Source organism: Electrona antarctica (genome assembly GCF_951216825.1).
Source record: "Electrona antarctica genome assembly, chromosome: 24".
Classification (NCBI taxonomy): domain Eukaryota; kingdom Metazoa; phylum Chordata; class Actinopteri; order Myctophiformes; family Myctophidae; genus Electrona; species Electrona antarctica.
The window spans coordinates 27,376,213-27,391,659 of record NC_136803.1 but is presented as its reverse complement, the minus strand read 5'-3'; the positions used below and the strand labels follow the sequence as shown (position 1 = coordinate 27,391,659).

At 45.1% G+C, this 15,447-nt stretch overlaps 1 protein-coding gene across 1 annotated transcript in view; it reads left to right on the top strand.

Moving 5' to 3' along the window:
- LOC306917443 (semaphorin-5B-like) overlaps positions 1-15,447 on the top strand; it is a 169,182-nt gene that overhangs the window by 53,696 nt on the left and 100,039 nt on the right. The window contains exons 4-5 of the mRNA XM_079495669.1: positions 8,997-9,096; positions 9,465-9,510. Of these exons, the coding sequence (XP_079351795.1) occupies positions 8,997-9,096; positions 9,465-9,510 (146 nt within the window). The remainder of the gene's footprint in view (positions 1-8,996; positions 9,097-9,464; positions 9,511-15,447) is intronic.

The following is a 15,447-nucleotide window of genomic DNA, read 5'->3' as shown; positions in this document are numbered from 1 at the left end:
TCTCAGATCTGTAGGTTTGAAGCAGACCGTTGTCACCATATGCTTGTTGTCACAGCACACACGTGAACCACAGCTTAACTGCAGTCAGCAGTAGAACTCAGTAGAACTCACTTTGAGCATCACAAGGCTCTTAGTGGACAGCTTATTGCTTAGTCATGTCAATCATGACAGCAAAAGCATTGAAACGCTCCTGTAGCAGGAACGCTCCTCTTCTTCATTGTATACGAACATTGGAACGGTCTGGCTTGGACCTCCCCTCCCTCCTAGTGCAGAAAGAGAACCAGTTGGCACCGGCCCGTGGGCCGTAGCCTCCCTTGGACCTCTCCTGTAGCGAACACAGGTCTGTGAAAGTCACCTGCTGTTGATTTCCGACGGTAGAAGCTGAGTTAGGAGCTCCTCTGTCGCTGTTCTCGTAGTGTTGTGTAGACAGCTGCCGCAGACACACCCCCCTGGACTCTCTGCCCTCGGGATGACCTCCTGTTAGCGCTGGTGGTCTCCCCGTGATCCTTTTGGTGCAGTCAGATGTCACTTTCGACACCTTCAGGAATCCATGGATGGACTCCTCTCTTCCACACCTAATTATAGGAAGAAATACAGGCTCCCACTACGAATATCCCCAATAATTTCTTAGGATATTTGATGACACTACAAGCTACTGGTCACTAAGATGACCTCTCTGGCATTAATCTCACTCTTTTTGCTAATCTCCCTAGTTCTGGCATGGCAAAGGAATGTAATAACCATGGTGCTGAGAGATTACAATGAGACTATTAAATGAGAGTCATAAATAGTGTCGCTGAACTAACTAAATTCACTGATGTCACGTCACCAAACGTATTGATGGACAGGTGTTTTGAGCTGAGGGGCTGGCTTGCTTTAACCCTGAAAGGTTCAACCGTGGGTCTAGATCCCCCGGTTAAAACTTCCACTCCTGGAGATATGGGTCAAATCCCCCTCAGTATGCTACCAGCAAGTCTTGTGCTCAGAACACAGGGTGGCGAATTCCTGTGATCACCGTTATGCAGTAAGGCTGTAAGCCGTCGCCTCCATTACCCTACACACAAACAGACACTTTTGACTAAAACCAATACTTAAAATTCACACCATAATACACCCTTACAAATGTAGTCCTTAATTGCGACCTACTTGTTGACATCAGACTCCAAAAGCAGACTTTCTTCCCATCTTTTTCTCTAAATAGCACCCCCAATAAACAGCTCACAGCGGGTCAAACAGAGGTAGGAGGTAAAGACAGGACAGGACAGGACAGGAGGTCCACAGGAGGTCCCTAAAGCCCTCTCCCTGTTATCTGAAACTAAACAAGGTATTTATTTTAGGGTGAGAAGGAAATTGCTCTCTCCCCCCTCTTTCCCCTAAAGCACATTCCGTCAGAGCATGCTAAAATTGTCATTGCAATTCCTCACACGTAGCTCTGTATGTATTTGCTCATTTAGCTATCACTTTTAGAATGGCTCCTACTAGCAATATTTCACCGGACATAGCTAGAACCTTTTTGAAGTAAGTCTAGTATGATTGAAGTACATTCAATCATTCATTCACTCACATACATTATTCTCAATCAATTCTCAACCCTTCAAACATAACTCACCTAACTCACTCACTTCACACAGTCGAACAGAGAGGGGAGAGGGACCCCCCTCGTCTCACTCACTCATGCACTCAATCAGGCGGTGTCCCCTTTCACACACACATTTCAATAGAGAGGGGCGTGTCAAGTCAACTGTCAAAAGAAGAGCATGGCACTTCTCCTTTAGCTGTCCTTCTCATCCATGAGGTCCGGTCAACTTGACTTCCCTCAAAGTTTCCCATTGTGGTTTCTGATCACATTGTCCAGAAAAATGACCATATATCCCACATTTATGGCAAACACCTCTCATCCTCCAGCTTTCCGGGCTGTGACGTGTCTGTGGCTGCACTGCCCCCTGATAGGGTCGCACAGGTGGCTGACATCCCCATTGCCACTGCGTCCTCTGTTGTGGCCCCACGAAACCAGGAGTCTCTCGTACTCTCCATGGCAGAAGTGGTTGTGGCAAAACAGCCGTGCAAAAACGCTGCAAGTGCGTCACATCGCCACACCTATAACAGCCTGTGTAATAACGTGGTCCACTCGGCTTGGGATTATGTGGACGAAACTGTTCGGGCTGAGTCTTGTCAACCCTGGGTGCACTGGGTAGGTCAGGAGCCGCCTGGGGCTCAACCCCAGCTGTCACGACAGCCGCTTGTATGATCTGTTGTGCGACCTCCAACTGGGTCTTGGTCAGCAGTCGAACCATTTCTGTGTGACTTTGTTCCTGCTCATCTGCCTCCTTGCGAGCAAGTCCAACGCAGTGTACAATGTGATCCACGTACAGAGCAAGGGGCAATTTCGCCAGGCCAACCACTGTCTGCAGATTGGCCCTGACTTTCTCAGGAAGACCTTGTTCAATTTTTGAGTAGACACTAGACCGTTCAAGATCATTACGCTCAGGGTCCTTTCCTGTGGCATCCATCCATTCCTGGTACACGCGGGCGACATATTTACGTGGTGGTTCGGAGACCCCCAGCGGAGATATCGTAATCGTATCCGGATGCACTTCAGTGGGGTACAAGTCTCTCAGCGCACGCCATAGTGCTCCTCTGTGACTCAAGAAAAGGTCTGTGTCTCCAGCCGTTGTGCCTGCGTACAGTCTGAGTCCCGCACGGTCAAGAATGTCATCTAGGCCGTCTATGTCAATCAGATTTGCCAGAAGTTGTTTTAAGTCACCCACAGTTAGCTCTGTCCCAGTCAAAAGGTCCTCAAACTTCAATATCCAGCGTTGCGCACCATCCCGCAAAAGGGGAAGTCGACGCACAATGTCAGTCATGTCGACGGACGCCCATGGCTTGTATTCCATATGTCTGCCCTTCCCCAGCATCGGGAGCATCCTGGGGCAGTTATCATCAATGTCAGGTGTGGGCCTCTTTGATCTGCATGGGCCTCTGTTCAAGGCCCCCCTGGAGTCTTTCACACGTCTCCGGCTTGAACGTGTGCGAGTGCCGGAATGGCTCTCACAATCACTGCTGTCCTGTTCAAAATCCTCATCACTTTTGTTGACGTACTTCCTCTTACTCCCACTCTGCCTGTCGTGACTCGGTAACACACGTTTCTCCGTGCGTCCAGCAGCTCTGTCACGGCAGTGTTTGCTCTCCAGCTCTTTCAACGCATCAGAATGGTCATTGTACAATCGAACCAAGTCTTTTTCTTGAGCAGCCAATCCAGCCAAACGCTCCGCCAGGTACGTAATATCGGCTGAATCAATATTCTCCCGCTCAATATTCTCTATCACAAAAATCTGCCCACGAAGAACAGTGAGACTATCGCCAAGAGAGTTCAGCATCATGACAGCGTCCCCCCTCACTTCCTCCTGTGACAGGTTGCTGCCGCTCATGGCCGGATTGGGGCTTGCTGTCCTTCTGTAGATGTCATCACCTCCATGTAAACTGTGGCTGTGTGCAGCCTTGTCACTGAGATCACCGATCAACTGTTTCTCCCTCACTGAAAGTTCATTCAACTGCGTCTCAATCATACGTAGAAAATGTCTGTGTGCCCTCGTTGACACAGTCAATTCACTGATCAAGTCCCTTTTCAGGCGCCGGACCGATCCCAGCTCCTCTTTAATACAGTCTGCTTGTAGTGGTTTTGACTGCTCAGATGTTCTCACGTCCCTGTTGTCCACCTCAGTCTGTGCTGAGTTGTTGCTGTGACCCTCAGTGTCAATGCACTGGTTGTCTGTGCTGCAATCAGCGGAAATCTTCCCATCGGGCAGTACTGACACAGGAGACAATGGTACGGACAATTTCCTGCTCATCTCCTCACTGTCAATATGACTCGTTCTCAGCTGTCGACCTATTTTTACTTGAATCTGATGCCATTTTTCTGAAATTCTGGGAATATTCTTAGATGAGAATTTGTTTTGCACAATGTGCACTGGAGTAGAAGCCATAACTACTAAATTGTAGATAATCTCACTCACTGTCATAAATTCTGGGTGATACACTCTGTACTCTGACTGCAGTCTCCTCTCACCTCACACAGACACGCATACTCATTTGCATACTAGCCCCAAAGAATGAGTAGATAGTCTACAAACTCATGTAAAAACATGTAATACTTTCTCTCTCACCATTCACACAGGAAAGTGTAAAATAAAGAAATGAGAAAACTACTGACAGTGACAAAGAAATATAGAAATGCCTCTATATTTCTTTTTAGGCTAGCAAGTCAAATCACTGACTGAGGGAAGAGATTGACCCCCCTGCATGCACTCCATACAGGCGTCAAATGCACTCAATCGCTCCCTCATTCACATCTAAGCAACTGTTTTGTCCCAGAATCAAATTACCCCTGCAGGCTATATTTCTTTGACTAAAATAAAAAACCTGTATGCTTAACCATCCAAATTAACCTATCTGATTTTACAAAGGATAAATGAAATATCCTAAATGTGATAATTTACAATGAGAAATGTATTCTCAATTACCTCCTAAATTTAGCTTGGACCCCCAAATTAAAGCCAATTTAACCTGAATTAAATCCCCATTTTAATATCTATATTACTCCCCCCTCAGAAACATGTCCCACATGCTTCAGAAATACCTAAAAGAAAAAATAATACTATAGGCCAACCCAAATAATAACACCCAAGCCTAAAGCATAAAATCCTCCCCCGCTCCGTCGCAAAGACAAAGAAAAAGGCCTCCCCAGCACGCGGCATTCAACCCCAACTCACAAAGATGCTCTAGCACACACATGTACGCACAATCATACCACATAAGCTACACTACCATCTAACTCTTAAACCCTGTCAACACCCTAACAGAAGCAGACTCCAAGTACCTAATCACTAACCTAACCAATAACCTGCCTAACACAGCGTCCAGATGTACACTATGGCCCTAACACGTACGCTTAACACAAGAATCACAAACCTATTCCATCATCCTAACTTCAGTCCTGGGTTCCATCCAAAGTCACGTTAAAAGCAACAAAAAATCCACAGATACGCAGGTCCGTCTTGCGTGGCGCAGAAAATCCCCAGACTTTTCCTCACCAACCTCCCTCCAACGTCTGGCGCCATTTATGATGTGTCTTTTCCTCAGGGTTCTGTGGAGATTTTTCTAAGTTGCTCGTTGAGAATGAATATGGAGATCCAGGCAGGCACATAATCCTTATTTCCGTTTATTGATCAGCAATCAGTTACAGACAGGTTACAGATATCATCGTTCCATCGTATTGAGGCCTGCATCTCATGCAGGGCCCCCCTTGTCTCTCTCTCTCTCTGTCTCTCTCTGTCTCTCACTCACACTCTTCTACTGATCCCCTACCTGTCTTATACAGTCTTAACATGTGGGTGTCACCCTGTTCCTGCGTGTGTGTGTGTGTGTGTGTGTGTGTGTGTGTGTGTGTTGTTGACCCTCAAGGCTTAGTCAACAAGCTACCACAGAGTCAGCAATCAGTCACCACAGGGGTCTTTCTGTTGAACGCATTCCTTGGGTGGTAAAAGTCACTGAGCCTACTATATATGACAGGAAGAACTCACAGCTGTTATTTAAGATAGCTGACTATCCCAAAGTGTCCCTGCGCCATCTTTAGTGACTGGCTATCCCAGATGGGACTCAATGTGACCTCCTATAAGCCAAAGTATTATGTGTACAATTATGACATATGTTGAGATGCATAAGCTATCAAAATATACATCATAGGTCTGCTATTTTTGAATTTTTTTGAAAATGCGGCACAAATCTTTGAATATATATTCTTTCAGAGCCAACGTTTTCAGGGGGTTTCAGGGGTTCCTGGAACAACATATTTCAGATGGGGGGGCGGAGGCATATTACATATAATTTTTGGGGTCCTTGACATGAAATATTGAGCACCACTGATACAGAAACATAAGGTTTTTCAGAAAACTGTCAAGACATTTTTTAAATTTCGAAGTCAGGTCTAAATGTCCGATATTGAGGCGACAGGTTGAAAGTGATTAACAAGCCGTTCGTGCCACAGAAGCGTTGTTTTCACTCACCATGGCTTTCATTGGTATACATTAAGCACTGCTGCCAGTATATAAGCAGTGTGATATAGCGTAATCCCCTAAGGGGCATTGGCTGTGTCTATTAATTCTTTAACCCATTTTGACCTGAGATCAGATTCTAAAAATGTCTTCTACATCCTGACAGTTTTCTGAAAAAGCTGTTTATATGTCAGTCGTTCTTCAATTTTTTTTAAATAGCAGACCTACAAGCTCGTAGCGAGCCACTCGGTGGCGCGCTATGAGCTTGTAGATCTGCTATTTTTCAATAGCTAAAGCATAACATAATGCTAACACCAAAAGGGGTTCCCGCCGAAAATGGATTAACAGCACTATGCTTGCACATTTTCAGGAGTTATTTAACTTTTAATGTGCCGCAATGTAATGGCAAAAAATGGCTGTGCTTTCTATGGCAGAGAAGTCATAAAATAAAACCCCCCGGCTCTTGGGGTTAATGAGAATATGAGGATTAAGTGCGATTTGAAAAGTTTTTTTTTCCCTTTTTTGCAATGGCGTGAAACAGACAATTTGCCGTCTGTTATGCCTCTTGTAGTCTGAAACAGGATTCGACAGGGATGGAGTTGTTTTTCCTGGGCAATCAACACACTCGCCTGTTTTAAGCGTTGCTGTTGATTGCGGTTGGCTGTGTTCCTCCCTATAACAAGCTCTCCCGCTAATCAAACCAATAACGCAAATGCAACAACTGAATACTAAATATGCAATCCGCACGTGAGTCGTGTCGATCCAAAGAGATTTCAATTCTGGAAGGATTTGTTGTAATGCCTGCCTTCCCTATTGTTTGCCAAACGACGCCCTGCACCTCCGCAAACAGGGATTTTGATTTGGAACATTATTATGTTTTCAGTCCTTCGTCGTTGAGTCTGCAGGCCACACTTTGGGTGACAGCCGAGATTAAAAAATTAACCCATTTTGGGCGGGAACCCCATTTGGTGTTTTAAATATTATAAACGTTATAATTTAGCTATTGAAAAATAGCAGTGGCACGCTACAAGCTTGTAGGTCTGCTATTTTTGAAAAATCGTGAAAATGTGGCACAAATCTTTGAATATATATTCTTTCAGAGCGTTTTTAATATTTGCATCTGAGGGGTTCCTGGAACAACATATTTTCAGATGGGGGTTGGTGGCCAATTACATGGGGTCCTTGACATGAAATATTGAGCACCACTCATACAGAAACATGAGGTATTTCAGAAAACTGTCAGAATTTAGAAGATTTCTTTTTAAATTTCGACGTCAGGCCTAAATGGGTTAAGCACTCGGAGGTCTCTCAGAAAGCAGCTCGACGAAACAACACTTCACAAATGCCAGCTTCTCCACACATGGTGTAGCTGATTCCAGCTCAGGCCTTCAAAACGGAATACTAAACAAACATGAGGTTTGACACTTTGGGTTTTTTAACCTGGCTCTGCAGGCTGAGAGGATTATGGTCTGTGGGAGAAACTGTCACCAGATTGTCACTTTAGGTTAGCTCGGCCTGTCAGTGGAGAGATGTGGCACATCCTACACTACAGTTCTACACACGCACGCACGCACACGCGCACATACATACACACTGACACACACAGACATACAAGCACACACACGGACATACAAGCACACACACAGACATACAAGCACACACACAGACATACAAGCACACACACAGACATACAAGCACACACACAGACATACAAGCGCACACACACACACACACACACACACACACACACACACACACACACACACACACACACACACACACACACACACACACACACACACACTGGTGGGTAGTAGAATGTCCAAAAACAGTGGTCAGGTAAAGTGTCAAGTAAAATAACTACACATAGTGGTGTATACTGCAAGTATAACGTTTCAAATAAAATGACAATAAAATTAAATACTAAACACACGCACACATTTAGCTGGCGGCATGTTCTCTCCTCCGTGTCATCAGTGGGTGGGGTTGGCGAAAGGGCCTTTCTTTGTGGAGTTTGCATGTTCTCCCCGTGTCCCCTATAGGGTAGGTACCCTCACAAAAAACATGCAGTAATCCTGGTCTCTAAACTTCCTCCCCCTGGCCAGCCCGGGGTAGCCTGGGTAAACCCCTCCCCCCTCGCCAGATTTTCATTCTCCTGGCAGAATGAAATGTTGTCCAGTAGGGGGAGTGGGTTTACCCAGGCTAAGCCCGGGGTGCCTGATGGAGGTGAAAGGAACTGGTCGGAATAACGTGTTCCTTCCACGCGCTACCGTGCGTCCAACCGGGGAAACTCTCCCCTGTCATAGAAGGAAGCATGAGGCCAGTCCGCTGAGACCCCATGTTGGCAGAGGAAGTGTGTAGCACCCATGATTACATTAGATCATTGACACTGGGTGAAAAATGGGTTGCAAAATCGTGGGATAAAAATGTAATAAAAAATAATATATATAATTTAGCTGGGGACCCCCTGGAACTCTCTCAAGGACCCCTAGGGGGGACCCGACTCCCGGACCACACTTTGGGAACCCCTGCTGTACAGTATGTGTGTGTGTGTGTGTGTGTGTGTGTGTGTGTGTGTGTGTGTGTGTGTGTGTGTGTGTGTGTGTGTGTGTGTGTGTGTGTGTGTGTGTGTGTGTGTGTGTGTGTGTGTGTGTGTGTGTACTGAAAAACATCAGTGATTGATGTTATTGTTTTGGTCTCCATTCTTCTTCCTCTTGCCTTTCTCCTCTCTTCCTCCTATCGTTTTTCCTACCCCACTCTTCCCACCCTCCTCTGCCAATCTCTCTCCTCCTCTCTCCCTTTCACTTCTGCCCATCCATCCATCCATCCATCCATTAATCTTCCCTCTTCCCTCTTCCCTCTTCTACTCTCTCCCTCCACCTATCCTTGCTGCCCCCGTGTCTGCCCTCGCTCTCTTTCCCCTCACTTTCTTTCTCTTCCGTGCAGCATTGAGGCTGTGGATGTCCCAGTTCTCCCATCCCGGTGTAAAGGACTTCTCCCAGTTGGCCCTGGACCTCACCAGGAACCAACTCGTTGTAGGAGCCAGGTGACGACCCCAACCCCCCCGACTCGCACACACGCATACATACATCGATTAGTCTGATTAACCAATTAACCCTGTTGATTGGCTGTTTTCATTTTAGTCGTTCATTTAATCATAATTGAGCCAAAGGTTTTGAATAATTACAATATTGATTTTGAAGTCATATCGCCCCCCAGCCCTACTTCAGGCCACCTCTGACCTCAGGCAGAGGTGGCCTGAGGTGGCCTGAGGTCACCTGGTCACCTGTGTGTGTGTGTGTGTGTGTGTGTGTGTGTGTGTGTGTGTGTGTGTGTGTGTGTGTGTGTGTGTGTGTGTGCGTGCGGAACGCTGGGTTGTAATGCTTTGTTCCTCCCTCTCTCATTTCTTCACAGAAACTATCTTTTCAGACTGAGTCTGAACAACGTCTCCCTCATAGAGGTAAGAAAACATCTGCTTGTGTTTGTGTTTTTGCTGCCAATGCTGACATATGGGTGAATTCCTGGGTGCTGTGAGAGTTATCTCAGAAAGTGTAAAAATGTACACTGTTAACACTTTAATTGCCCGGAACTATTTAATCCATTACATTCATGCGCCCAGTCGATTTATAAACACGGACGCCTTTTCCAGACGGACCGGCGGAAGTTCATGATGTTGTGTAGCAGCTAACAATAGCCACACCACTCTAGAGTCGATCGACAACAACGGGAGACAAGAATAAATCTATCGAGACTAGCGAGTGGACCGCGGAGCACTGTCTAACGCAGGATCTTTTTTCAGAACGTTTTAAGATTTTCGTTTTCATCAGCTAAACAGAGGAGGGAGTTTTTCGATGACGTCTCACTCTTGCACGTCACCGAGGAGAGGCCAGGAGGCGCGCCTGGGCTATACAGCCATGCAATCTGTTCTCGTATCAATAAACTTCGTCTTTTGGACAATACTTCGTCCTGGGCGTCGGGCGTTATTAATAGACTTTGTCAGGGTGTTAAATGTAATCATCCCATCGGGATGTTATTTGTTTGTCTGTTGTTCTGTGACTGGTCGTCACGGAAACGGTCGACAGCGTGACGTCAGGCTACGACGTCACGTCACCCTATAAAGCATGGCGAGCAGAGCACTAGAGCAGAGTTAGTAGAAGATTAACTCATTTTGGGCGGGAATCCCTTTTGGTGTTAGCATTATGTTGTGCTTTAGCTATTGAAAAATAGCAGATCTACAAGCTCATAGCGCGCCACCGAGTGGCGCGCTACGAGCTTGTAGGTCTGCTATTTTTGAAAAATCAAAGAACGACTGACATAGAAACATAGCTTTTTCAGAAAACTGTCAGGATGTAGAAGACATTTTTAGAATCCGATCTCAGGTCAAAAGAATATAACAATACTACAGGTACAATATATCATTCAGTAAGTATCCTATGTTGTGAGTAGATACTGGGCTCAAAGTTACCAATCATTCACAACTCTCCCCCCCAACGCCTAAGGCAGGATACAGACAGACCCTCTAAAGTCTAAACTATAGGACCTCCTCAAACGGAGCCTCTTACACAGCCCACTGACAGCTCCCTGTGAGTACAGGAGATCTCAGTTACAGTGACCCCAGGGGTCCTTGAGGGAGTTCCAGGGGGTCCCCAGCTAAATGATCATTTGGAACCAAATTGTCTGTAACTGACTCAATTAACATTGATTTTACAATATAAGGATCCGTAGACTAATGCATGCCTGGGAGGCATGGACTGGGAGGGTCCTTGAAATTACACGGTTTGAGAATCACTGCTAGAGCCGTGACAATCTTCTCTTATGGGGGTTTGAAGGACAGTGAAAAAAATAAAATAAACATTTTACCATTTATTATGGTAAAACATTTAACAGACTTACTGCTTGTGACGCTCCACCATAAGGAATCTAATTAGCTTCCGCTTCTGGCGGAATGCTCCGTCTGATAAGCTTTATTATTGATATCAAAACGGAACGCTGATTTCTATTTTTTCATTATTATTTTGGCTTAGCGATCCTAGCCCGGGTTGCGCAACCGTGCCCCCGTCCGCATCCCATTATACAGGCTGACTAAAAGCTGAATACCTCGAAATCTACCGAGCTCTCCGTGGTTTGGATAAAACGCGCGATGTTCGGAGGTCTTTGCTGATTATCCGGTGGTCTAGATGGAAACATTGGCACTTTCTAGAGCAAGGATGGCTATATTTTAGCTCGCTAGCATTGACGCTATTTATTTAGCATTAAGATGGACGCCCACAACAGGACATCCGTCCTGTGTGTGTTCACCCTCTAAATCGCCTCGGGGAGCCCTCGGCAGTCTACCAGCAGGTGGCAGTAATAAAGGACGTGGGTGTAATCAGTGTGAGTTGGTCTCTAAAAGAGCCATAGGAGGAAAGCGACCATAAAAGGCTATAGTGGGGCGGCAGCAGTGTCAACAAACCAACCAGTTCACTGGGCTGGCTGGCCTGCTGTTTGTAATGCGCCAACATCACACAGGAACGAGATCTCTCTCCTCTCCCTCTACCTCCCCCTCCTCCTCCTCCCCCCCCCCCCCCCCCCGCTTCTCCTGTCCGCTCTCTGCTCTCCAGTCCCGCATCTCTGTCTGAATAAGTTTAGGTAAAAAAGGTTATCTTTGAAAAACAAAGAAGGGTCCCGCACACTGTCAGAAAACTTGCCAAAAATGTTGCTCTTTATTCAACGTTTCGGTCTATTCGACCTTCATCAGGACAGACAATGGAGAAAGATTGTCTGTCCTGATGAACAATTTACAATTTAGGCATTTAGCAGACGCTCTTAATCCAGAGCGACTTACATTAAGCAATAACAAAAGCATGGCATACATCACATATATAAAAAGTAGTTATCATGAATCATGCGTAAACTAAGAACGTAACAGTGGAGTATCTATGTTAACTATACATACTATACTATATAATATATTATACATGTGTACTATAAAGTGCTATGACTACATAAAGTGCAATTCTAGAGCTGTCTACGTAACAAGCTATAAGTCTGTTTAAAATACTATCTAAGTCTACATAATGTGCTATCTAAGGGGCTAGGCTAGGGCAAGTGCTACGGGCCATGGTGGAGTCTGAAGAGGTGGGTTTTCAGACTACGGCGGAAGAATGGGAGTGAGGCTGCAGTTCTGACTGTGATGGGAAGTGCATTCCATAGTTTTGGAGCCAGAAGGTCGAATAGACCGAAACGTTGAATAAAGAGCAACATTTTTGGCAGGTTTTCTGACAGTGTGCGGGACCCTTCTTTGTTTTTCAAAGATACCTTTTTAAGTATGCTTTATTGCCCTACGCACCTGTCAATAGCCTTGAGGTGTGCATCGGCCTTTTGCTAAAAAATGAATACGTTTAGGTAAAACTCATTGAAGTGGAATGACGCATATACCATAGGTTTCTGTACCTCCGTCTTGAGTTCAATCGTTTGGTTACCCTTGTTTTGCGTCTTTGCCTGAATTATTCCGGTGAAATTGGAGTGTTAGTATTTCACAGGGAGATGTAAAGCATAGTACAGTATGTTCATTGTTTTTTTTTCTTTCCTCATTCGTCATTTTTGCGAGGATTAAGGTGGTTGCACACCGGCCGCGTTTTTCGGGAAACCGATGGAGAAACGCCGCTTAAAAATCAGAATTTGCGCCCGGTGTGTGGAGACCTTTACTGTAACTTTTCCAAATTGCATGATGCAACCGTGCATACGTTAAACCACTTAAACTGATAATTTAGTCGATGTGCATTCCACACCTCGGCATCTCTCTCTGCCAATTGACAGGGAAAATAAAATGCATTATTCTCCTACAGTAAGTAAGTAAAAGTATTAAGTATATTCTATATCACAAATTGTGATTCGTAATATAGATACTCTGTTATAAAGTAAAGGCCTGTATTAAACTTTACTTACAAAAAAGTATTTGCATCAAAATATACCTGGCACCAAAGTACTGTAAGTACTTATATTCATCAAAATGTGTCAAAGTATAAAATAGGGCTTCATTTGTAAAGGTAAAGGTTGTAATATCCATCTACATCTACAAAGTAACGCAAGTTTTTAAATAATTGCACTGGAGAACAAAGTACAATATTTCAGAGATGTCATCATCATCATTTTTCGACCGCGGTCGAGATCGTGGATTTCACAATATTACGCCAGACTTCCCAGTCCTTCATTGCCATCCCCAGTTCCTGCTTACTGATGCCTGTGTCCCTAACGATGACATCAGGGAACGACAGTTTTCTACCTCTGGTCTGCTTTGAGGCATGGGATTCCAGAGAAGAAGGGAAGATATAACCTGACCTCATTGTCAGCTCTGTGGCAGTGGCCGGCAAACTGTGTTCTTCTGGATCGGACTAGTGAAGAAACACGGGGAAGGTTGCCGTATATTAGATTAGTCGATGGGTGGCTCTTCCAAGACAGATTTTGCGCTCTCATTAGAAGGTGGGTGTAAGTGCCATCCAACCGTTTCTCTAGTTTCTTTGAAAGTGTCCATGTCTCAGAGCCATAGAGTAGAATCGGCTCAACGGTCGTCCTAAATATTTTTGCTTTTAACATTTTACAAAGCTGGGATGACCAGATCTTATGCATGTCATTGCAGGCTGACCAGGCCATACATTCAGAGATGTAGTGAAGCTGTATAGTATATAGTAATGATGAAATACTCAAGTGAATAGTAAAGTACAGTAGGGCAATTATGGCCTATGCATACTGTACTTTTATATCTGTGGACTGGAATGAAGAACTCGCTGGAGTTTTCTTTTTTTTTTCTTTTTTTAAGTTTGCTTGCTTGTACTAAGCATTAGCAACTCTTTGAAATGTTCAAAGATATAGAACGTGCAATTATTCAAATGCTGTCAATAGGAGAGCTATTTCCTCCCACGTTTTTTGCTTTAACCCATTTTGGACTGAGGTCGATTAAAAAAAGGCTTCTAAATCCTAACATTTTTCTGAAAAACCCATGTTTCTGTGTCAGTGGTGGGTGCTCAACCTTTTTCATGTCAAGGACCCCCAGAATTATCTATATTGGGCCACGGACCCCCATCTCAAAATATGTAGTTCCAGGGACCCCCCCCAGAAGCAAATATTTTAGTTAAAAATGTTCGCTCTGAAATATATATTCAAAGATTTGTGCCACATTTTAACAATTTTTCAAAAATAGCAGACCTACAAGCTCATAGCGCGGCACTCGGTGCCGCGCTATGAGCTTGTAGATCTGCTATTTTTCAATAGCTAAATTATAACACAGGGTGAACACACACAGGACGGATATCCTGTTGTGGGCGTCCATCTTAATGCTAAATAAATAGCGTCAATGCTATAGCGAACATGTATGTAACCACCAAAAGGGGTTCCCGCTCAAAATGGGTTAAGCAATGTGTCTGAAAAATAATAAAAGAAAGTTCTGTATGAAAAGATAGGACGACGGCCAAATAAAAGAAAACAATTTGAGAGAGCTGATTATTTTTCCACTCTGCAAAAATTGCAAACGACACGTCTTGCTGGAAAAGGATGCTCATGGAATTGTTAGTAGAAGTTTTTCGGAAGCAGCGTTGAAGTGCACCAACCTGCCAAATTGAACCCCCCCATAGCACACAAAACTCGTGTCATTGTTTGACTCATCGTGTGTGTGTGTGTGTGTGCGTGTGTGTGTGTGTGTGCGTGCGTGTGTGTGTGTGTGTGTGTGTGTGTGTGTGTGTGTGTGTGTGTGTGTGTGTGTGTGTGTGTGTGTGTTGGGGGAGGGGGTTAGCTCTGACAAATGTATTTCTGAGCTGTGAACTTTGTTGGCATGGCATCATTAAGAGTGACCCAAGGGGGAGGGTGCGTGTGTGCGTGTGTGTGTGTGTGTGTGTGTGTGTGTGTGTGTGTGTGTGTGTGTGTGTGTGTGTGTGTGTGTGTGTGTGTGTGTGTGTGTGTGTGTGTGTGTGTGTGTGTGTGTGTGTGCCTGTGTGGAGAGGGAGAAAGAAAATATAATGAGTGCTTTACTGTGGATAGTACGAATGTGCTTGTGTAGCAGAAGTGAGCATGGATTTCTTTTCGGGTTTGGGTAAAAAATGGTGACGTCCCATGAGTGACACAGACAGTTAATAGGGGCGTCATTTACGCACACCCGAAAATAAATCCATGCTCGCGGAGCAGAATAGCCCTGCCTGTAGCCCAGAAGCCCAATATGCCCCCCTTGGCCAGACAGTGGCCTTGTGGTTAGAGTGTCCGCCCTGAAACTGGGAGGTCGGGGTTCGATCCCCGGCTGGGTCACACCAAAGACTGTAAAAATGGGACCCAATGCCTCCCTGCTTGGCACTCAGCATCAAAGGGTTGGTTTGGGGGGTCAAATCTACTAATCAAATGATTCCCGAGCACGGCACAGCTGCAGCTCACC